Source organism: Sitophilus oryzae, unplaced genomic scaffold (assembly GCF_002938485.1).
Source record: "Sitophilus oryzae breed Bouriz unplaced genomic scaffold, Soryzae_2.0 scaffold_808_pilon_pilon, whole genome shotgun sequence".
NCBI classification, from domain to species: domain Eukaryota; kingdom Metazoa; phylum Arthropoda; class Insecta; order Coleoptera; family Curculionidae; genus Sitophilus; species Sitophilus oryzae.
The window spans coordinates 666794-693678 of NW_022147426.1; the positions used below are offsets into that span (position 1 = coordinate 666794).

The 26885-nt window shown below is 29.6% G+C and overlaps 2 protein-coding genes across 2 annotated transcripts in view; one reads left to right on the forward strand and one right to left on the reverse strand.

Annotated features, from left to right (window-relative positions):
* Positions 1-26885, reverse strand: part of LOC115888877 (acetylcholine receptor subunit alpha-like) — a 164666-nt gene that overhangs the window by 39090 nt on the left and 98691 nt on the right. Inside the window, exon 4 of the mRNA XM_030908745.1 lies at positions 2144-2324. Coding sequence (XP_030764605.1) covers positions 2144-2324 — 181 coding nt within the window. The remainder of the gene's footprint in view (positions 1-2143; positions 2325-26885) is intronic.
* On the forward strand, positions 8982-17031 carry LOC115888740. Its single transcript, XM_030908574.1, has 3 exons — positions 8982-9234; positions 14011-14153; positions 16729-17031. Exons 1-3 carry the CDS (start codon positions 9061-9063, stop codon positions 16838-16840), a joined length of 429 nt encoding a protein of 142 aa, XP_030764434.1. The 5' UTR covers positions 8982-9060; the 3' UTR covers positions 16841-17031.

Sequence of the window (26885 nt, forward strand, 5' to 3'; positions counted from 1 at the left end):
TTTATATTTATTTTTATCGGTAGAATGTGCTACCGAAGTATTCTGAATACAATTCGGACTATCCTATACATATATCTACAGGGTTGTTCACCACATACGACACGGAGTATTGTAGCTAAACGATTAGATTTTTACAAATTGTAAGTTTTGGGTTCGTTGAAGGACTATTAGAGCTACAATTTAAAAATATTTTTACAAGATACAGAGTGTCCCAAATAAATAAAAAATATCAAAGTTGTATTTTTTTAAATGGAACACCCTGTATTATTGCATTTTCAGTTTCTGCAGATTAAAATAAAGGTAAATTTGATTAAGGTTTATTACACTTAAACCTTACCGTTTTTGAAATATTTTCAATTTTACGAAATTGCAGTATAAATTTTAAGGCTTCATTTCTCCGAGGATATCAAAGTTTTTAATACTAAATATTTACTGAAGTTTATTTATTGATCAGTTATTGTGTTGCAATAATAAAAATTATACTACCTTATACAGAGCGTCTAAAAATTTATTTTAAATAATTACTAGCTTTAAACGGCAATAACTTATTTACTTTAAATAGAACACCCTGTATATTTTATGAGAATCAAATGCACAATTTAATTGTCTATCAAATTGTATTATACCATTTTTTACCTATACCTTTAAGTTTTCGTAGAAAATGCATTTTCTTATAATTTAGACCTCATTTATCAATATACCCATGGAATATTGACATTTTAGATTGTTTTTATAACAACAAATGTACAAAATGTACAGACTAGTAATATTATCGTTTTTACTAAAACGATAATATTACTAGCCCATTTGTATGCTAAAAGAAAACTATTTAAATCTTTATAAAAGAGTACACCATTAATTAAATATACCACCAGTATTTCCGCCCAAATACTAATTAACTACATACTTAATTGTGTTCGTTAATAAATTATTCTAAATAAATGTGGATTTGAATCAAAAATCAATATAATAATAAGTTATAAAAATGAACGTCTCTGTTGTTATAAATAAGCATTTGTCAACAAATTAAATATAATGTTTAAGGTGTTACTTTTTACCACACTGTCTAATACACATACATAATTCAGTTTTTTAGTATTTGGAGCAATTATTATTAATCAACGCAAACAGTCAATTAATGTAGTTTGAATACTGAAATCATATTAATTGGTCCTCTTTAACAAATATTTAAACATTTTTTTTTTATTTTTTAATGGAATAAACGAACTATATCGACAATATTAGTATCTGTACTCTTTAAAAATTTGGTACATCTTTAAAAATAATCTAAAATGTCGGTCTTCCATGGGTATATTGATAAATGAGTTCTAAATTACAAGGAAATGCATTTTCTACGGAAACTTGAAGAGATAGGTAAAAAATGGTATAATACAATTTGATAGACAATTAAATTGTGCATCTGATTTGCATAAAATATACAGGGTGTTCTATTTAAATTAAACAAGTTATTGCCGTTTAAAGCTAGTAATTATTTAAAATAAATTTTTAGACACTCTGTATAAGGTAGTAAAGTTTTTATTATTGCAATACAATAACTGATCAATAAATACATTTCAGTAAATATTTAGTATTAAAAACTTTGATACCCTCGGAGAAATGAAGCCTTAAAATTTATACTGCAATTTCACAAAATTGAAGATATTTCAAAAACGGTAAGGTTTAAGTGTAATAAACCTTAATCAAATTTACCTTTATTTTAATCGTAGAAACTAAAAATGTAATAATATATAGGATGTTCCATTTAAAAAAAATATGCTTTGATATTTTTTATTTATTTGGGACACTTTGTATCTTGTAAAAATATTTTTAAATTGTAGCTCTGATAGTCCTTCAACGAACCCAAAACTTACAATTTGTAAAAATCTAGCCGTTTAGCTACAATACTCCGTGGCGTATGTGGTGAACAACCCTGTATAACCAAATTTATTGTATTTGTTTGATACACACTCTATATAAATTATAAAGGCCATAATAGTTAAGAAGTTCGAAATTTATTAAACGTATTTTCTGATTCCTTGATTACTATAAAAGGTACTACTGATTATTAGATAAAAATCGAGGTTTTTGTATAGATGCGTTTAGAATTTCTATAACCCGTAAGTCTCCTATCAATCCTTCTTACCTTAAACCCGTCATACGTCCAGCTACCAAATTTCAGGACGCATGTCTGCTCATCAAATGGAAAGTATTCGACATCGATCTCGCACGACGACTTGTATATCGCCGGAGGCTTCCATTCCACGAGACCCTGATGGTAAATGGTAGCTTTTGTTGCGAGGGTCACCTCGAAATTGCCGTCTGCGCTAAAATTTTCGTTTTCTATAACCTCCTGATTGATGGGTACTGTTTCGGGAAGAAGGGGAATTTGGAGACAGAATGGCTTGGTAATGTTACGTTAGTGCTCCACTGAGGTAAAGCTGAGAAGCTGTGTGATATGGAATGCGTGTGAAAGATGAGAATGATGTGAGTTATGCAAGTGTGAATAATATTGAAATAGCGGTTGTAACATAGACTTAAAATAAAATATAGACTACACTATTTACATCTCAACGCGGTCACACAATCTTTTTTGTACACATGTTTACTTCTGGGTACAGTCGACCGAGCCTTCCTCATCCAGCCTATGTTGTCACGTCTTTAATATTATCAATATTTTTTTTTTGTTATACGCATATATTGAGATATTAATACTACAGGTTAATAAAGTAGGTTTTAATATTCCATAGATGTATTAAATAGTCCTTATACTACTGAATTATAAGTCGGATACTGTTTAAAAAGGATAAGTTCTTTACAATATGACAACACCGATTAGTGGCGAGGGAGCCTATTCATTCATTTATTACCTTGTAGTACGCGTCGCACGTGTGCGGTAAAGCTTTGTTGCCGCTACGTCCCCGGCTGTATTAACGCATTTTCTTAGCTTGTAGTCCTAAAGTGTTTATTTTATTGACTTTTTCTGTTCAAGAACTATAAAATATGGTTCGCCAGTGCCAAATTTACAAGAAATTTGACTTAAATAATCCATTTAAGTCTTGAACGACTTTCGACCGGTAGGCAACTCTGAATTTACCCATTAGGAGTCAGTGGCGTTGTTGTAGAAAGGCGCTTATTTAGATAATATTTTAGTAAAATGTAAAATCTGAATTTTTTCTCTTACATTACATTATTTACTTACTTACATTGTAACAAAATCATAATTATAACCCTGTTAATAATTAATAATGTTTTTATTAAAAATATATTCCGGTTTATTCTAAAATTATCTTGAGAATCTAAAATAACATACAAGAATTTTAAAATGATATTACATTATGAAACAATATTTTTTAATATACCGGGTCGTCTCAAAAGTGGCTCACCCCTATAACTTTTTTATTTTTTCAGATAAAAAAAAACAGATTTGTATGTTAGTAGGTATATGACATAAATTAGGATTTATTGACATATTCAATTGTTTTTGGTCTCTTCCTGTTTCACCGAAATGATTACATCTTTTGATTTTTAAAGGCACCTTCGGTATATTGCTACTTTATTCGATAAAAAATGACACTCTGAATAGAATGACATATCATATGTCAACTTTTGACATTGTCGCTTAAAAACAAATCGTATTTTAAATTTCAATCCAGGGTGCCATGGTGTTGTTAAAAACACTAAGTTTTAATCAAGGAGCGTTGAAAAAATAGTTTTGATCGTCTAATGGGTTTCGTGTTTTGTCTAGGCCGGTTAAAAGATGTACAAATCGTATTTTTATCATACATATGTCAATTTTTTCAAACGATACAAGGGTGACTCATTAGCATATTTGGAAAAAGCATTTTTTTATGAATATATTGATACCACACACTTGGTATTTCGAGTCAAATTGTCGTTATGAACCGCGTGATACAATTACAATTAAACCATATGCGAAAATGTCAAAAGTTGACATATGATATGTCATTTTATTCAGAGTGTCATGTACCGAGGGTGCCGTTTAAAAATTAAAAGTTATAGTTATTTCCTGTGAAACAGGAAGTGACCAAAAACAATTAAATGCGTCAATCAATCCTAATTTATGTCATATACTAACATACTAAATCTTGTTTTTTTATTTGAAAATATAAAAAAATTATGGGGATGAGCCACTTTTGGGACGCACCCGGTATAATAAAGACAGTACCGAGTTAAATAAATGTAGTTTTCATTTTATCCACTTCCTATCACCTTCCTTGCATTAATGGAACAGATTTATGTTTTCTCTAATTTACATAATAAGACATCACTTAACCAGAAAAAAATTACAACAATCATATTTGTTTTTCTCTCCCTGTCGCCGATTCTATTTATCTGTGGAATAGATCCTATTTTGATTAATATTAGGGGTTGTAAATGTTTGACTAAAATTAATAATTTATTATTAATTTCAAAAATTACGTAATTTCGATTATAAAATTTCTTCTATAACGTGTATTTTATTATTTTTATCCTTTTTGGACTCTAAGACGTTTTTTCTAAATTTTTTTAAAAAACCTATCCTAAATCTTAATAAAATATAAAAAAGTTTAAATACGATATATTTTTAATTTAATTATAGCTTCATTAAAATAAAAAAAATACCCGGCTATGATACGGAGAGTTCAGGTGTACTTGAGAAACGAAAGACAGTGTTGTGTTTCTCGGCAGAGTCGTCAGGGAACGACCGTTACGACAGAGACAACCTATCTATCGCTCGTGTCGCACTCGTTATAACCTAAGACAATAACACAACAATAACAAGACATTGTCTGACCGCATGTTCCAGCTATTTATGAATGAGATGCTCAGTCTATATTTTATTTTAAGTCTATGGGTTGTAAGCATTGCACGAAAATATAAGATTCATTAATTTTCTATCAGAAAATTATTAGTTCGAATTACTGTAGTAAATAAATCATAAATAACATTAACTTATACAGGGTGTTTCAAGAAACGCGTGCCATCTCTCGTTAGGAGATTCCTTACGTAAAAATAAAATTTGGTTTTTATATGCTGCTTTGTTTCGTAGCTAGAGACTTCTTTTCTCTTGTTAGCAAAATTTTGTAGGTCCTTGGAAAATAATTATAATAAACGATTCAATTTAATAACTAATTTAATTAATTTACGAATAATGAAATAATTATAAAACTAAATATATGTACTTACATATTATATTTATGGACGAACATCATCACTGGCTCGGGGGACATCCTTGACAATATGAAACATAAATCTTATTTTTACGCGAGCACAATCTCCTCACGAGAGATGACATATGTTTGAAACACCCTGTATACGAACGATAATTACGTCACAGTCTAAAATCCTATTAAAAACTCGACGATAAATTGGAAAAAGAGACCGCAAACTGTAATAAAATTTGAAATTAAACGGCACCGCTCCAGTTTGACTGGGACAAAATGATATTCATGATTTCTCTAGATAATAACCTTCGTTCCGGAGACGCTTCAGAAAACTATTCGGCTCCGGCGGATATTGCATTTTGTGACGCAATTAGGAGCCTCAATTTTCTCCTTTTTTCATTTCCGAACGGATTAGACGAAAATTGCACTCTATCAGAATAATGATCTTTATTGATGGATACACATACTAACTTTGAAAACAGATAACTACTATGAGTTTTTGATTATTTTTTTTTATCAATAACTAAAATGAAAGAAATATTTTAAATTGGACTTAGAATAGGTATAGTGTATTTATCTCTAGGGAAACATCATTTTTTCTGTCTTTACCACAAGTATGGCTGCATAGAAAAAGATATACTTTATTGAAACTAAAACAGTTTCGAACATCCATTGTCTTTATTTTTAAACGGTTTTATTTAGCTCGACCCGTACGGTATTTATTTATTTGTTTGGGTCAAAATTAGAAATTGAAATTTAAGTACCTTCCTGTTGTCAGATTGATCTGAAATTTGGTACACACCTTTAGTTCCGATGACAATACAATATAGTAATATCAATAACATTGTAAATCTAAGATGGCCGCCGGTACAAAATGGCGGATTTCATATTTTTCCACAACCCCCTCAATATGGGTATCAAATGAAAGGGCTACACTAGTAGAATACTGTGATTATGACAAAATTTAAAATCCAAGATGGACGTCGTTACAAAATGGCGTATTAGGTGAGGGCATGAGTAGTCGTGTCCAAGATTGTGTGACGTTAGAAGGACAGATAAAAAAAAATAGGTGATGAATTTGTGAAAATGTTGCGGTCCAACATTGACGTTACAAAAGGATTGGTAAATGGTGCTATAGGCCACATTACAGAAATTGTTGGGCCTCAGTTCCGTCGAACCCAAATGTACGAAACAGATGTACCATCAGTTTGGATGGACTTTGGCAGAGACGGCATACACGTTATACACCCGAAAGCCATACAGTTTCCAGCAAAATTCAATTATGGTACGGCTGAAAGAAGGATGTTACCCTTAATTTTGTCATGGGTATCCACCGTCCATAAAATGCAGGGCAGCACAGTCGACCATGCAGTAGTGTATTTGGGCTCAAAATTGTTTGAGGAAGGGCAAGCATACGTGGCTCTAAGTCGAGTCAAGTCTCTGGAAGGGCTATATATTGAGGAATTAGATTGTAATAAATTATCAGGTAAAACCATGCAATAATGATGCACTAAATGAATTAAATAGAATGAGGAATATTCGGTAGGCATTTCCGTTAAATACTAAAAACTAGAAAATAAAAAATCGGTAAAAAACTTTTAAGTTAAACGGTTTTATCTTACGTGCACTGAAAACTAGAAAATAATAATAACAATTAGGTATTTTGAACTTCTAGTTCAGAAATATTTTAGTACTAGGCAGAATAGCTTTTAGGCATATTAGACTAAAATAAAACGTGGGGCCCCTCTGAAATCCTACCTATGGCAAAGTATATCTTTATATACTTTGGTAGATCATGAGCTCGGCGTTCGCTGGTGAAGCCGCCACGGCTGGTTATTGATTGTGAAAATCTCCAGTTACGATTATAGTAAGTCGATGCAATCCACACTTAGTATAGAAGAAAGTATTGCAGCAATAATTAATGGGCCCCACGTTTTTATTTTAGTCTAATATGCCTAAAAGCTATTCTGCCTAGTACTAAAATATTTCTGAACTAGAAGTTCAAAATACCTAATTGTTATTATTATTTTCTAGTTTTCAGTGCACATAAGTTAAAACCGTTTTTTAGTTATTTTTACCGATTTTTTATTTGATTAATACGTTTCGGTCATAACGATCACTGACTGTTATCAAGTGTAATCTAATCTAATTCCTAAAATTACTGCTTTACAGCTTTTATACTACAGCCAGGCATTCACCGGTGAAGAAGTTTGGTGTAGTCAACCGAGGCTGTCTGTGTAAATTTTCTGTATACAGAATCCTTAATAGATCCCCCATTTCTGTTAACAAGGACATCTAGAAACGAACGACACAATTCTTTCTCTTTCTCAATCGTAAATCTGTTGGAATCATTTTGTGAATTGAGATGTATGAAAAACCGAAACGTTGTGTTAAAAAAATAAATAAAAACAATGAATGTCCGAAATTCTTTTAGTTTCAATACTGAATTATTCTATACCACATTCATAGTAAAAATATACCTGTTTCTCTAACCCATTTAGAATCATCTGGAACAAATCTGTGTCCTTTTGTTTTCTATAGTCTATTTTTATATTTTACCTGATATTTATTTTTATTAGTATATAAGTGTTAATATTTATTTTACAAAATTCTTTTTGTAAAATAAACGTATATCTTTCCAACCCTGTAAATTAATTTAACTTGCAATTACATTTATCAGACAGAATTATATTTGAGTTATTCCAAAGTTATGCGGACATACGTGTATTGAGCGAAAGCGTCAGCAACTCTTCTAATGTATAGATATAACCAAACTTTGATATTTGAAAAGTTTAACAGTAATTCTCTCGTATACAGGTAAGATTTTATAGGGGAGAGTTTCGAAGCGCGCGTATTAGTTTGCACTGATGTAAAACTTTACCACGAAGTTGACAGATAGAGAAAGAAAGTTTCTGCTTTACCTGTCAAGTAAAATTAGAGAAATATTACTTTTCGTCGCGCTTTCTCAAATTGCCTTATTTGAAAGCTACACTGTACAGTAGCTAAGTATAGCAAAATATTATTAAAATGCTTGATATAAAATCGGTTGGTTTAAATTAACGACTACTTTATCTTGTGCTGCTTGACCACAAAACCAAGTTCCGTCATAGTCAAGAAGCTCTTTTTTGATGTAGTACTGATTATATTGTGTTCGGTAATTATTTTGATAAAAATTGTAAGGTCTTTTATAAGTTTAATGTTCGATTTTTTATAACTAAACTAAGTTTAATTTTAGGTATATATTCAAATGGCATCGTCTATAAAATACACAGTTCATTCTAGGAACGCTGATTTGAATAAAAGGCATAAATCAAAACTTGAACTCAGACGGGACGATTTTAACTAATAATTATAATTAAGCCTTTAATATAATCTTCCCTAGACTAAGAGAACAAGGGATTACACAAATAAATTTAATTACATTTGGTTTTGAAATGTTACGTTCTCACAGCCCCTTTATCTATTCTAAGTTTATAACTCATTGTCATTTTTCTTTGAAATTAATTACATTTTCCTTTTATGTTTGGAATGTGAATAGACAAAAAATAATTTATATGATAAAATAAACAGTTGATATAAAAAAAATCTTATTTTTACGTGAGTAATCTTCACACCAGTGATGGCAGATGTTTAGTAGATTTTAAAGTACCCTGTATTTTTTTGTAAAATTCGTCCTGCAAAATGTAATTTATCATTGTAATTATGTTTTTCATGATTTTACCAACATAATTAGATTTTTTTTTGTTTATCGATTTATTTCGGTACCGGTTAATAATAGCTACGAAATTTAAGGTAAATGTGCAGGTGACCAAAAGACATTTATGTCACATAGGCTGTCAAGCGCGAACCATATATCAAAATTTTAGTTTTAGTAAGGCACTTAAATACATGAGAAATGGAACTATCATATAATTATGGGGAGAACGAAGGAAAAAAATCTGTTTTGGTTCATCGAATATACGAGATAAAGAATCTCATCAGTTATCTTCGGGAGCAGCTTATTTTGGAGAAAAAGCTTTTGGAAATAGAAAGGCACGGTGCCGGATCTCATGATAAGATATCAGTGAAGGTATTCCCAAAATATTTATTATTTTATTTATAAAATCTGTCCAGTGGACTCGAATATAATTTACTTGTAAATTCAAAATAGAAAAAAAAACAACTGTCATTCTCATGTTCAAACTATTTTTTGCAACCAAAATGGAACGCTTTGCCCAACGACAAAATTACGGTATCTTTTGCTCGATCTAGGTCGCTCTGAAAACAGTATCAAGCAATAAAAGTTCCCGTTGACCGCAACCACAGCATAGATAAAGCATCATGCACCACGAAGCAAATATTCTTTATGTTATGCTGCAGTAAAAAAAGCAGGATTTCTGCCAGTCGTACTCGCATTTTATTGCTATATTTTATAAAGTAATGTCCAATACCTACTTAACTAATTGCTTATTTTAAAATGCATATTATATCTCATGATTAAGAAAACAAACATGTAAATATACACTCACCGGCACGAAAAACGGAAACCTTAAAATTCTGATATATTATATTTTTTTTATAAATATTTTTCTTATTAGGCAACCCCGCCATAGCAATCTCGTGTTGCGTGCTATTCGACGCCCTTTAATTTTCGTCTCCGATCATCCTGACGCTTTAATCGAATTAACGTCTGAGTCTCAGCTTAACGGCGAAGGCGTTCATTGTCTTGCCGACAACCAAAGGGCAGGACTGAAGTTCAGTTGACATGCTGTCGATAATGGCGACGAGTAATTGACAGTGACATAATTATCTGGTTGGCTAATAAAGACGTCTAGTAATTACCGTTACATGAATTGATATAGTCTATAAAATGAATAACTTTGAATTTTGACGGTTATTTTTTACCAACATGGCAAATATCAAATCCCTCTGTCCAAAAAGTTACTGATATTCTTTAAAATGAGTGCCTGAACGAATCAGATAGGTAACTCTTTTTACTTTCGTGAAATAGAAAAGGAAAATAATAAAACAAGTGACAGTTCTTCCTCTTCTTGCAAAAATCGACACGAAATGTCATAATTGACAAAAGAAAATGTCATCAGCTTTTGACATTTCTAAATATCAGCCCAATGCCGTCTCTAATAGAACAGCCTCGGAGCGAGCTTTATGACGTCACGCTAGTTAGATACCACGGATTAATAAATATGTTGTAGAATACATGGAAAACATAATTATTCCTCGTATTTTTGGTTTGTATTTTAAAAATGATATAGTATACATGAAATATACATAATATACAGTTAATAAATACAATACATATACCTATTTCTAGTAATAAATACTTTGGCAAATAAACTATGAACCATACAAATGCAGCAAATGTTTTACAATATACAAATAATGAATAGGTACATAAGATAATGGGTAAAATGTAAAATATATTTTAAATTTTGGGGTTTGAAAATCGATCTAATTTAACAAAAAACATTCAATATCTACTAATAGTGATATATTATTATTTGCATTCACAAAATTTATATGTATATTTTGAAAGCATCAAAATTATATTTGCAAATAATACCATATCATAGAAAAAAAGGCGTCAGCGATGGCTATGAAATAAAGATCGCTGTCATTTTATATGTAAAATTATTCTAGAATTTTTGATTTTCTTGGGATTTAGGTTCGGGAAAAACGCTAATTAAGTTTTCATTATTTCTTTTGGTTTAAAAAAAAACGTTATAGCTAACGTTTATAGCCTTCATCAGTGTTGTGTCATATGAAAAAAATAGTGTCGAATATAATCCATAAAATTATATATACGAGGAATAATTATGTTTTCCATGTATTCTACAACATATTTATTAATCCGTAGTATCCAACTAGCGTGACGTCATAAAATTCGCTCCGTGGCTGTTCTATTAGAGACGGCATTGCATCAGCATGGCCGCAAGTTGCTAGCTTAATAAAATTAACACTAGGAAAGCCCGCGGGAACTGTCAAATTCAAAGTTATTCGTTTTACAGACTTTACCAACAGAATACGTTATAATATTCTGTGTAGATATTTCAAGAAAAAGTCTCTGGGTAGGTATTTCGCCACTTTTCGGAAACGAATACGCCTAATCGTAAAAGACTGTGATTTTTAATCTTTTTCCATCCGTATACTCACGTGCAGGTTATTATATAGTTTAAATAATATTGCATTTTATGACAACGCATCGATTACATGTTTGTTTGATTGCTTAAGAGACCTTTTCTTGTCTGAAATAAATCTGAGTTAGGTTTTGATTAGTTTAAAGTAGCGATGGGAACTATCGAATGAATTAGACTATCGAATGGTTAATGAATGAATGATTTCAACTATCAAATGGTTTTATTCGAATAAAATCATTCATTCATTTGTATACTAAAGCATATGTGACAACCTCGCCGTGCGACCAAATGGTTATCGTTGCGCCACGACTATCGAATGCTTTTGATAAATGAAAAATGAAATTTAGTATTCGTTTGATTTTTGTATGCGTCAGTATGGCATTATTAGTTCTTCCAAATTTTTATAACTTCGCCGTATAAATACTGTGCTATTTTTGCGTTTATTAAAATAGTTAAAATACTAAAATAGTAGTTATTTTTTAATTTTATTTATTGACGATTGTGTGCATGTGCAGGTGGTCAAAATTTTTCCGAAAATTTGTATGGTTTTCCGTAGTCCGATCTTTCAATTATTTAATTTTATATGGTATATGGTCTATTTTTTAATGGGAAATTTTGAGAAGTAGCAATTTTTAAGAGAGATGATATGAACTTTGAATTAATTTTAAAAATACATATTTGTATTTTAGATGTTTTAATAATATGAATTAGTTGAACTTAATAATCATATTTAAGTAATGTGGTTAAGTAAATGGTTATCGAACTCAAACTATGGGGTGAGAAAATTAAAATGAAAGTTTTAAACGTGTAAATTTAAAAAAAAAATTAACGATGTTTGTATTTTGTTTATGCTAATTCTCTTACATGTAGTTTTTTGCGAAGAAATATTTCATTTATTTTTTAAAGTAAATGCCAGTAAAAGTAAATATAATTTTTAAATAGTAATATAAAGCACCTAATATAAATAATTTTGATTTCTAATTTTTTATTTATATTTTCGTTCCATTACACTACATGCTTAGAAAATTAATAAATGTTTATATTTCATGATTTTAAAATTTGTTGTTAATATAACAAATTAGTTCTGTAATTATTATTAAATAGGATCTAATATAAATAATTTTGACATCTAATTTGTTGTTTATATTTTGCTACTACTAAAAAAAAATATTTATATTAAATCATTTTAAATTTTGTTGTTAATAGGTATAACAAATTATTGCTGTTATTATTATTTATTAAACCAGTCTTTGCTTAAAAACATTAAAAATCATTTTCTTACATCCAAAATAACAAGTATTATTGCAGTGTAACAACAGAATATTAATAAAAAAAAATGCAGAATATATAGACATACTATCCCTAACTAACTAAAGCCAAACAATAATATTCTTTGCTAATATCAACTAATACCAAAATATGGCAACAGCGCCCTTCATAATGTATTTTCTGTGTAAATACTAGCACCTCAATAAAAAAAATAATGTGTCCTTATCTATATCTGACTCTGCAAAAATCAAAGATGCCGGCTTCTTTCATAGCATTGCCACCGACCGCTGTCGGGTTTCTCGGAAAGAAACCTACGTCGCCGGGCGACAACTAAAATTCAGTTAATATTTTATTATAATCGATCCTGACAAATAAATGAATTTCATAAATGAATGAATTTTATAAATGAATGGTTTTTGCTGCCGAATTACTAGAATACAATATTTCAAGGCAGATGACGGATCTATTCGATAATTTTTATTCGAATAGTTTTCAACGAATGTTTTCTTACTATCGAATTATTCGAATGAATTGCAACTATCGAATGTTTCGATAGTATTCATTCGATAGTTCCAACTACTAGTTTAAAGTGTTTGTTTTATACTGGTCCATATTTGAGTAACTATTCCATATTTAGGTGCCTTTATGTTCAATTTGTTTTTGAGAAAAAAGTTGTTTTAAATTAAAAATTAAAAAAAAAATCTTAAAACACAAAAGAAACTATAAAAAATACTAATTAATAAGCCTAACAATAACTAATCAGAAAAAACTTTAGTTTTTTAGTAGATGCGTCTTTTAAAAACCTTTTGGCATTCTAAAAAACTGACGTTACATGAAATAATTTTAGATTATTTTTTTTTTAAGTTTTCCACTAATCTCAGTTGTAACAGTAACCGACGCTATCACCTGGGGCAAAATTATTTTGTTGTGCTATAATGACTTTAAACTTGAGAGGATTAGTCGATTCGTGTGACGATCCCCTTGGGACAAACTTGTTAACGTCAGGATTTCATACGGTTCTCGAGAAAATAGCTAAAAGCAAGAAAGGGATACAGTCCCTTTAAAGATAACGCCTAGAGGAATTGCTTACTTACCAACATATTACGTTCGTTCTATGATAAATTTACATTTTCTGTGTTATGGTAAATATCTTGATAAATATAAATATCTAGTTTTTACACGCGGTTTAGTCCGCATAAAATTCGAATTATATTAATATGAAGTATAATATTTATTATAGCACCTAGTGAAAGCAAAATGTGGAAGTACTTATTGCCTGTGTCCAGTTGTAATTGATAGACTAAGAATAAATATAGTCGTTTGACAGAATTTAACCAAACTGTGTGTTATTTTTCAACATTATTGTTACATTTCGGAAAAAATGTTAATTTCTTCTTAATGTTTACGCAAAGAAAATAATTTATAAATCCAATCTATTACAGGAACCCTCCTCAACATCGGTTCATCGAGAACCATCTATCTTATTGGATAAAAGCAATTTAAAAGAAATCGAATCTAAGTGTACAACGGAATTATACAAGTTTGACGAATATATTTCAAATATCCGTCAGCTTAAATCAAATTGGTGAGTATATTAATATTAATGGTAGTTACTGCACAATTTATCATAATATGAATTGCATCGAAATTTAATAAACGTTTTTAGAATGAAAAATAATTTTCTGATTTAGCGAGAGTTACCATTAATCTTTCTAGCGTAACGTTTTAAATTGAAAAAATTGTTTGAGTTGAGAGTTTTATTTTATATTGGTTGCAGGTAATTTCTTAACATATATTATATATACATATACAGGGTTGTTCACCACATACGACACGGAGTATTGTAGCTAAACGATTAGATTTTTACAAATTGTAAGTTTTGGGTTCGTTGCAGGACTATTAGAGCTACAATTTAAAAATATTTTTACATATATACAGAGGATACAGAGTGTCCGAAATAAATAAAAAATATCAAAGTTGTATTTTTTTAAATGGTATAAACACCCTGTATATTATTACATTTTTAGTTTCTACGATTAAAATAAAGGTAAATTTGATTAAAGTTTATCACACTATAACCACACCTTACCGTTTTTGAAATATTTTCAATTTTGTGAAATTGCAGTCAAAATTTTAAGGCTTTATTTCACCAAAGGTATCAAAGTTTTTAATACTAAATATTTACTGAAGTCTATTTATTGATCAGTTATTGGGTTGTAATAATAAAAATAATACTACCTCATACAGAGTGTCTAAAAATTTATTTTAAATTATTTCTAGCTTTAAACGGCAATAACTTGTTTAATTTAAATGGAACGCCCTATATATTTTAGGAGAATCAGATGCACAATTTAATTGTCTATCAAATTGTATTACGCCACTTTTTACCTATCCCTTCAAGTTTTTGTATAAAATGCATTTTCTTATAATTTAGACCTCATTTATAGACCTAATTTAGACCTCATTATAAATTGTCAATATACCCATGGAATATTGACAGTTTAGATTGTTTTTAAAGCAACAAAGGTACAAAATGTACAGGCTAGTAATATTATCGTTTTTAGCAAAATGAAAATATTACTAGCCCATTTATATGCAAAAAGAAAACTATTTAAATCTTTATAAAAGAGTATACCATTAATTAAATATACCACTATTATTTCCGCTCAAATACTAATTAATTACATACTTAATTATGTTCGTTAAAAATTATTCTAAATAAATGTGGATTTGAATCAGAAATCAATATAATAATAAGTTATGAAAATTGATTGTTGTCTGTTGTTATAAATAAGCATTTGTCAAAAAATGAAATATTATTTTTAAGGTGTTCCTTTTTACCACACTGTCTAATACACATACAAAATTCAGTTTTTTAGTATTTGGAGTAATTATTATTAATAAACGCAAACAGTCAATTAATCTAGTTTGAATACTGGAATCATATTAATTGGTCCTCATTAACAAATATTTAAACAGTTTCTTTTTAATTTTTAATGAAACAAACAAACTATTAGTATCTGTACTCTTTAAAAATTTGGTACATCTTTAAAAATAATCTAAAATGTCAGTATTCCATGGGTATATATATTGATAAATGAGTTTTAAATTACAAGAAAATGCATTTCCTACGGAAACTTGAAGAGATAGGTAAAAAACGGTATAATACAATTTGATAGATAATTAAATTGTGTATCTGATTCTCATAAAACATAGAGGGTGTTCCATTTAAATTAAACAAGTTATTGCCGTTTAAAGATATTAATTATTTAAAATAAAATTTTGGACACTCTGTATAAGGTAGTACAATTTTTATTATTGCAGCACAATAACTGATCGATAAATAAACTTCAGTAAATATTTAGTATTAAAAACTTTGATACCCTGGCAGAAATGAAGCCTTAAAATTTTGACTGCAATTTCACAAAATTGAAAATATTTCAAAAACGGTAAGGTTTAAGTGTAATAAACCTTAATCAAATTTACCTTTATTTTAATCGTAGAAACTAAAAATGTAATAATATACAGGGCGTTCCATTTAAAAAAATACAACTTTGATATTTTTTATTTATTTGGGACACTCTGTATCTTGTAAAAATATTTTTAATTTGTAGCTCTAATAGTCCTTCATCGAACCCAAAACTTACAATTTGTAAAAATCTCATCGTTTAGCTACAATACTCCGCGTCGTATGTGGTGAACAACCCTGTATGTTAAGAAATTAAAACCACGAATTAAGAGTTACTTTATAGTTATCGATAATTTAATTGTTGTGTTATGCTAGTCAGTAGTATACTTATTATATTATTTAGTTTGTTTTTATTTTACAAAATGTTCTTCTTGCATCGAACTACACTCACCGGCACGAAAACCTTAAAATTTTTCACAACCTTAAAATTTTCCACCAAAAAGTCAAATAATTTAGCTACAAATTGCTTAAAAAATCATCAAAATCGGTCCACTGCACTAGAACAAAATCTAAAAAACTTTAAAATACATCAAAATTTTAAGGTGCGCGTTTTTCGTGCCCGTAAGTGTAGATTATAATAAATTTTTCTTTTTTATTGTTATCGTTCTTCACGCAGAATTTTCTATAATTTTAATTTACTATGTAACATAAAGTAGAGAATGTTTTTGTTAAATGTTTGATTAAATTTCAGGATTAAAATGAGAGAAAACGAGAAATTGCGAAAGGAAAAATACTCGAATGATGCCAGCATTCCGAAAAATCCGAAAGGCAGAGTTTTCTACGTTGATAGCCAACTGTATTAGTGCTATCGTACGTTTGATGAACCGTAAACAATGCCGATGTAAGTTTAACAGGATGGATATTGCTTCACGAGGGATGCATTTTATGCGTTGATGTGGATATTGCTCCCAAATTAAAATCGTTATTTGCTACAGTTATTTGATTTCCGTGTAAAAAAAGTCTGTAAATAAAATGCTTCCGTTACACAAAAAGAGTTTTTATTCTACAATATTGTGTTTTAGTGGACCGATTTTGATTATCTCTTAAGCAATTTGTAGGTAGATTATTTCACTTTTTAGTATCTCTTAAATAAATAAAATTACGGAAAAATGTTAGTGTCTTTTTCAAAAGAGAATATCTCCAACAAAAATAAAGCTATTGAGATAAACCAATAAAAAATCGGTAAAAAAACTTTTAAGTTAAAGGGTTTTATCTTATGTGCACTGAAAACTAGAAAATAATAATAACAATTAGGTATTTTGAACTTCTAGTTCAGAAATATTTTAGTACTAGGCAGAATAGCTTTTAGGCATATTAGACTAAAATAAAAACGTGAGGCCCCTCCGAAATCCTGCCTATGGCAAAGCATATCTTTATACTTTGGTAGATCATGAGCTCGGCGTTCGCTGGTGAAGCCGCCACGGCTGGTTATTGATTGTCAAAATCTCCAGTTACGATTATAGTAAGTCGATGCAATCCACACTTAGTATAGAAGATAGTATTACAGCAATAGTTAATGGGCCCCACGTTTTTATTTTAGTCTAATATGCCTAAACGCTATTCTGCCTAGTACTAAAATATTTCTGAACTAGAAGTTCAAAATACCTAATTGTTATTATTATTTTCTAGTTTTCAGTGCACATAAGATAAAACCGTTTAACTTAAAAGTTTTTTTACCGATTGTTTATTTAATATATGTTTTTTTTAAATAGAAAAAGATATTAAGTATATGTAATAAAATTAAAATATTTTAAAGATTGTGTAACTTTAAATTTTTTTAATATAAATATTCTGATATATAAAGTTTGCAGAAATCCCTCAGAAAATTGTTTGCGGTTTCCATTAGTTTTTTCAATATTTCATCACAATATTTTTAGAATATTCCGACGTAAACGAGACATTGTCAACACAAAATTCAATTTTCTTCTGTCAAGAAACACGGCTTCGGGGTTAAGTCACTCCATAATTTCGCGGCGTTTTGTAGTTTATAGATAAGCACTTAAGAGAGATATTAAGTTAACTTTTATGATGGCGTAAAATTTCATATCGTGTAAATACCGGAAATACCTCGAGCCATAAATAAAGGCTCAGCTGACGAATTAAAAATGGCGGAAATGGCGGGATTTTATACCTCTGTAAATACTCGTCTTTTGTGAGCTATGTCCTAAAAAAAAGTTGGGGATTACAGGGTTGTTCACCACATACGACACGGAGTATTGTAGCTAAACGATTAGATTTTTACAAATTGTAAGTTCTGGGATCCTTGAAGGACTATTAGAGCTACAATTTAAAAATATTTTTACACGATACAGAGTGTCCCCAATAAGTTATAAATATTATAGTTGTATTTTTTAAATGGAACACCCTGTATATTATTCCATTTTTGGATTCTACGATTGAAATAAAGGTAAATTTGATGAAGGTTTATCACACTTAAACCTTACCGTTTTTGAAATATTTTCAATTTTATGAAATTGCTGTAAAAATTTTAAGGCTTCATTTCTCCAAGGGTATCAAAGTTTTTAATACTAACTATTTACTGAAGATTATTTATTGATCAGATATTGTGTTACAATAATAAAAAATTTACTACCTTATACAGAGTGTCCAAAAATGTATATTAAATAATTATTAGCTTTAAACGGCAATAACTTGTTTAATTTAAATGGAACACCCTATATATTTTACGTGAATCAGATGCACAATATAATTGTCTATCAAATTGTATTATACCATTTTTTACCCATCTCTTCAAGTTTTTGTAGAAAATGCATTTTCTTAGAATTTAGACCCCATTTATCACAATACCCATGTAATATTGACATTTTAGATTATTTTTAAAGATGTAACAAATTTTCAAAGAGAACAGATACTAATATTGTCGATATAGTTCGCTTATTTCATTAAAAAATAAAAAAATTTAAATATTTTTTTGTTAAAAAGGACCATTTAATATGATCCCAGTATTCAAACTACATTAAATCGACTGTTTACGTTGATTAATAATAATTGCTCCAAATACTAAAAAACTGAATTTTGTGTGTGTATTAGACAGTGTGGTAAAAAGTAACACTTTATAAATTTTATTTTATTTTTTGACGAATGCTTATTTATAAAAACAGAGACGTTCATTTTCATAAATTATTATTATATTTATTTCTGAGCCAAATTCACATTTTTATTTAGAATACTTTATTAATTAAAACAATTTAAAAGTATGTAATTATTTAATTGGTATACTCTTTCACAAAGATTTAAATAGTTTTTTTTGTATACCAATGGGCTTGTAATACATTTTGTACATATATGTTGCTTTAAAAAAAGCTGAAATGTCAATATTCCATGGGTATAGTGATAATTGAGGTCTAAATTATAAGAAAATGCATTTTCTACAAAAACTTGAAGAGATGAGTAAAAAATGGTATAATACAATTTGATAGACAATTATATTGTGCATCTGATTCACGTAAAATATATAGGGTGTTCCATTTAAATTAAACAAGTTATTGCCGTTTAAAGCTAGTAATTATTTAATATACATTTTTGGACACTCCGTATAAGGTAGTAAAGTTTTTATTATTGCAACACAATATCTGATCAATAAATAATCTTCAGTAAATATTTAGTATTAAAAACCATGATACCTTTGGAGAAATGAAGCCTTAAAATTTTTACTGCAATTTCATAAAATTGAAAATATTTCAAAAACGGTAAGGTTTCAGTGTGATAAACCTTAATCAAATTTACCTTTATTTCAATCGTAGAATCCAAAAATAGAATAATATACAGGGTGTTCCATTAAAAAAAATACAACTGTAATATTTTTTACTTATTTGGGACACTCTGTATCTTGTAAAAATATTTTTAAATTGTAGCTCTAATGTCCTTCAACGAACCCAAAACTTACAATTTGTAAAAATCTAATCGTTTAGCTACAATACTCCGTGTCGTATGTGGTGAACAACCCTGTATATGTAAAATGTAGAATGTATGACCGCGACGTTACAGACCTATTATATCCCCATTTCTAGTATCATCTCAGGGCTTTGACAAAAGCCAGTATATGAGACGGTTTTACAGAGGTTAGTTCTCCATGTCTGATATCAGTCGTACCAAACTTTATGACACGGTTGTCGTCTCGGCGCACTCAGTGATGAGGTATTCTGGTGCTTCCCCATTTCCCCCACAGATTCTGCATTCGCCATTGATTCTTAGCTTCAATATACACAAGTGTTTTTTCAAAAAATATTTTTCAAGAAATTTCTTCGAGTGCCTTAAATCGTCGCAGGATAAGATCATTCGGCCGTTCCTTCTTTCCGATTGTTCCTATCTAAGATAAGTTGTACGTTTACAAGCTCTCTATAATGTTTAGCTTTCTATAAACTTTCATTTATATGCCTTAAAATCTGTACACTAATATCTCCCTGAACTGTATAATCCAAAGATAAAATAAAAAACGAACGAAGAAAGTAAATTAAATTAACTTTAATGAAATAAATGGCTAGAACATAGTTAACTATTTATTTTCATTACAGCGTGCTTCACTCGTTTTCTCAATTTCACACTGTTTCTAGGAAAAATCCTGGAAATTCTTAATCCAATATCAATTAATTTTCTTTTAAATTCTTATCTGACGGAAAAGTCAGAGATTTATTACACTCTGCGAACAATTTTATTACGCTCGAATTGAAACAATTGTGTAAACATTCAACATAATACACATAAAATATGATATTACTTTAGATTAAATTTCTACAGTATGTCCTCGGATTTTCTTTACAAGGAAAAGCTCTTTTACTATTAACATTTTGAGAAAAATGCATTCTTCATAAAAAAATTTGCTTGTTCTAAAATGGTTAATCCAGTTACTTTTGCTAAATGTTCATACCGTTTTTTCATTTCATTCTTTGATCGATGGTTATTATTAATTTTTATTAATGTCAGTTTTTGCTTCTGTTAAAGTATCACATTTTCTAATAACTATTTATTGTCACCCTTCCATTTTTACTTTATCATTTTGAAACAGCAAAAAATATGACGATAATTAAAATTCTATTAACAACAATCTATCAAAGAATGAAAACCAAATGAAGACGAAATTATATTACCATAGAAACACGTTTTAATTTTTAGAACTTACTACGGACGGAAAAAGTTTTCTTTAAACGGTATGGAAATTTGAAAACGTATAAACGGAATTAACCATTTTATACAAGCAAAATTGTTTATGAATAATGCATTTTTATGATTTAAGGATATATCGATTTATCGATTTATCTATTTATCCATTTATCGATTTATCAATTTATCGATTTATGGATTTATGGATTTATCGATTAATCGATTTATCGATTTATCGATTTATCGATTTATCGATTTATCGATTTATCGATTTATCGATTTATCGATTTATCGATTTATCGATTTATCAATGTATCAATGTATCAATGTTTCAATGTTTCAATGTTTCAATGTTTCAATGTATCAATGTATCAATGTATGAATTTATCGATTTATCGATTTATCGATTTATCGATTTATCGATTTATCGATTTATCGATTTATCGATTTATCGATTTATCGATTTATCGATTTATCGATTTATCGATTTATCGATTTATTGATTTATCGATTTATCGATTTATCGATTTATCGATTTATCGATTTATCAATGTATCAATGTATCAATGTTTCAATGTTTCAATGTTTCAATGTTTCAATGTATCAATGTATGAATTTATCCATTTATCCATTTATCCATTTATCCATTTATCCATTTATCCATTTATCGATTTATCGATTTATCGATTTATCGATTTATCGATTTATCGATTTATCGATTTATCGATTTATCGATTTATCGATTTATCGATTTATCGATTTATCGATTTATCGATTTATCGATTTATCGATTTATCGATTTATCGATTTATCGATTTATCGATTTATCGATTTATCGATTTATCGATTTATCGATTTATCGATTTACCGATTTATCGATTTATCGATTTATCGATTTATCGATTTATCGATTTATCAATGTTTCAATGTATCAATGTATCAATTTATCGATTTATCGATTTATCGATTTATCGATTTACCGATTTATCGATTTATCGATTTATCGATTTATCGATTTATCGATTTATCGATTTATCGATTTATCGATTTATCGATTTATCGATTTATCGATTTATCGATTTATCGATTTATCGATTTATCGATTTATCGATTTATCGATTTATCGATTTATCGATTTATCGATTTATCGATTTATCGATTTATCGATTTATTGATTTATCTATTTATGAATGTATCAATGTATCAATGTATCAATTTATCGATTTATCGATTTATCGATTTATCGATCTATCGATCCGTCGATCTATCGATCATTGATTTATCGATTTAAATTAAATTCGTTTTTCCTTTTTTCAGCTTCGATTTATTGATTTATCCATTTATTGATTTATCGATTTATCAATGTTTCAATGTATCAATGTATCAATGTATCAATGTATCAATGTATCAATGTATCAATTTATCCATTTATCCATTTATCCATTTATCGATTTATCGATTTATCAATATATCGATTTATCGATTTATCGATTTATCGATTTATCGATTTATCGATTTATTGATTTATCAATGTTTCAATGTATCAATGTATCAATATATTGATTTATCCATTTATCCATTATCGATTTATCGATTTATCGATTTATCGATTTATCGATTTATCGATTTATCGATTTATCGATTTATCGATTTATCGATTTATCGATTTATTGATTTATCGATTTTTCGATCTATCGATTTATCGATTTATCGATTTATCGATTTATGAATGTATCAATGTATCAATGTATTAATTTATCGATTTATCGATTCCATTTATCGATTTCTCGATTTATCGATTTATCGATTTATCGATTTATCGATTTATCGATTTATCGATCTATCGATCCATCGATCTATCGATCTATCGATCATTGATTTATCGATTTAAATTAAATTTGTTTTTCCTTAATGTTTCTTCAAGCTAACTAAAATAAGAACTATAAATTAATTTTCTTCCCGGTAATTTTAGCAAGACCATGAAAAATATGACGTTTGCTAGGTCAGTTTTCAAATTTTAATTTAAGCGCCCGGGCTAAATTTCTCATTTAAAAAAAGCAACGAAAGGACTTTTCTCTGTTTCAAAAGTCTTGAGAGTTTTAAGTAACCGTTCGTATCATTGACTTTTAACTTAGTTATCTTCAGTTTTGGGATGGATGTAAGTCTACGAACGAAATATATTTCGTATTTTTTTATTGTTTTCTCTTGTAAAGAAGATCCGGTACATCCTGTATAATATAGAATGTATATAATGTAAACAAGAGAAAATATTTATTAAAAAACCTGCTGGCTGGTTCATCCTGTATATATCATAGTTCTCCAATTTAAGCATTAATTATAACCGAAATAAGTTAAATACTTGAAATGCAGTTACGAACAGAGTTTGCTAATTTGATGACTCTTTAGTAAGTGAATAAACAAGGTTTGCAATTTAGGGTCTGTTTTCAACTCGCTGAGTGTGTCAGAAGTTTTTGATGAAGTGTCTATTTTTGGAAACCCGGGTACTTGTCATAAAAGTTTTTAGTATATTTCATAGCATAAACCGTATATCGGGAACGGGTATAAGATAACTAATTAAAAATGCAAAACTCTCCTAATTCTACGAATAGACTGAGTTTGTAAGCCGGAAATTATAACGGGGAAATTATAATTTTAAACTTTTTAAAATATAGCAAAATAAAGTATGTTATTAAATATTTTAGTTAGCTATTGTAACGCTTTATTTATGTTTAAATAATTTGCTATGGTGGAACAGTCGGGGGTTAGATTAGTTAGTTACTCTCAGCTCGATCTTGATCCAGGCCGGGTAGAGGAAACGGTGGAATGTTATGTGAAACTAGAAATAAAACCAAATTTAATAAACCTGGTAATTTAAAATAAATGATAATACTAAATACTGACATTGGTATGAATAAATACGTTCATTTGTATTAATAGTACGGCCCATATTATTCATTACATATACATATATTTTGTTAATTAAATTTGTCCGAAACTTAATTGGGTTTTGCGAGATTTATTCGATGATATTTATTATATTGCTTCATTAGTAAGTTGACTGGATTGTTTCATAAAACAACATTTGCATATATTTAATTATTATATCGTATTTTATATAATTATCTGCCAACATAGAATCACAATTAAGCTTTATTCATTTACTAATATTTAGAATATAAATCAAAGTTCAAATATAAAATATAACGGACATTTCTATACGTAGTGGAAAAAGTACTTGCCATAATGACTCAGCAATCCCAGTCGTATAGCTTTTACCTTTTTTTTATGTATAATCAAAACGAAGAAAGATGTGGAACACTTAGAGAAGCCGGGGCTGGATAAAAAGCGGTCCAAAACTTGATCTAGCGTCTGGATCTTGGAGATAATTAATCAAACGAGGCCATCAACGTTCCCGGATGCCACTACATTCATCTTCTTATGTCTAAGTTTTGTCTGCCGGAGGTAAACCCTATACATGTATCTCGTGTTTTTTCTTAGAATTTATGACTTGTAATAAAAGGGGTGCATTTTTATGAAATCTCAACGTCACTTTTTTGCGATAAGAATAATACCAACGACATATGTTTAAGGATTAGTGGTCTAAAAGTTAGCAATTTAAGATTTCTTATAAATTATAATATGTGTATTTGAACGATTTTAATAAATTAATTAATCTGATACAGTAGTACTTTAATCTGACGCTATCCTCTGAGATTGTTTGTACAAGAATTGAAATTATGGTACGATTCAAAAAACAACATATTTGAAATTTAGAGTTACAACAAATAGTATAACGCTATAGAATAAAATCAACAATCAAATATTATTATAAGGTTTTTTATAATACCTACGAATGTTCAATTTCCTACCCTATACTAAATTTCTTGTAAATCTTGCTATTGACGCTTGCTGGACAAAATTATTAGAAATTAGCCCTTGTCGAAATTTGCTTTAACATTCGTTGGATTCGACTAATAGACTAGTCGGATCGATTTTGATCGTAACCAGGCCCTTGTTCAATTTACATATCCATGAACTTAGCCCTATATGGTTTCCGTACTCGATAATTTGATTTTGCATGCATCTTTTATATATTAGGCCCTCTGGATATCGAAATTCATTCAATAATCACTTTCTTGCACCGAATTATTTTTTTTTGTCAAAGTAATATAAAACTGGGATTGACAATATAATTTATCAAATTCTCATTTATCATTAAAGAAAATGAATATCACAGAGAAAATAAATCATCGATCAAAATAAAAAAAAAACCAAATCTTGAAAAGTCGTTTTTTTTCTAATTTAATAATGCTCGTACCTTTTCTGACTTACGAGATCCCCAAGGTATTTGGATGGTTTCGCATTATTACCTGTTTATTATAAATTTCAAAATAGAAGCAAAATCGGTTTGTCCAACATTGTTCAATTTACGGCTCGAGCTTCATTTTTGCTATGCTCTCCTGACCAAAGTGCGGGCCGTCTAGTTGCCGGTAGACTTGTGCTGTTCACTACTGCGCATCACATCTGTACAGGGTATCCAATTTTTGTGTGTTTTATGGAATTTCTCGTTTATGAGTATCGATACAATGATGCTATTTTCATATTACTATGCTTTCATATTTTATGAAACTAAATATACTACATATATGTTTGTCCTCCCTACAGGGACAGGGATCGGAGTGTTTGGGCCGAGAGCTAATTACTCCGAACCAATGGGCACTTACCCTAGTATCCTACAGGCAGAAATCTACGCTATCGAGAGATGCGTACAACTTATCTTAGATAGGAACTATCGGAAACAAGAAATAGCCATCTTATCTGATAGTCAAGCAGCGTTAAAGGCGATCAACTCAGTATCAATCAATTCGAAATTGGTCAAAGAATGCATAGAGAAGCTGAATAAATTAGGCAAAGAAAACAGTCCTCCTACACTGGGTGCCTGCTCACCAAGGGATAGAAGGCAATGAAAAAGCAAATAATCTAGCTAGGAAAGGAGCGAACACTCCACTAACTGGACCAGAACCGTTCTGCTTTCCAAGTGGTAACCAACTCAAGGCGGAACTCAAGAACTTGGAAGATTCCATCCGCAACCTGGAATGGAAATCTTGCAACGGTCTAAGACACTCGAAGAAGTTTCTGGGGGCTTATGATCAAGAAAAATCACAGATCTTCCTGGGTTTAAGTAAGAACAACCTTTGGATTGTGACGGGGTTTTTAACAGGACACTGTCTCCTCAATGAACACCTCAGTAGATTGAAACTAAGAAGAAACGGCGAATGCAGATTCTGTGGGGAAGATGGGAAAACACCACTACACCTCATCACTAAGTGCGCCGAGACGACAACCATTCGTGCCATGAATTTTGGTACGACTGATATTGGAGATGGAGAACTACCCTCTATAAAACCGTCCCAGATACTGGCTTTTGTCAAAGCCCTGGGACTGTATGATGAGTTATGATTCAAGAAAGGGGGACACAATGGATCTGTAAGGTCGAAGTGATTAACCCCCCCCCCCACTCATTCTAAATTCTAAATTCTAAATTCTTCTAGCCTCCTTAGTTCCTAAAATACAGGACAAGTTTGTTTGTTGAATACAGATATGATGCGCAGTAATGAACGCAACGTCTACCGGCAGCCAGACGGCCCGCACTCCAGAATCAGCATTCCTGAAATTCTCTCTCGAAAACGTTGCTAGCTCTAAGACTATAAGTAAAACAGCGAAACT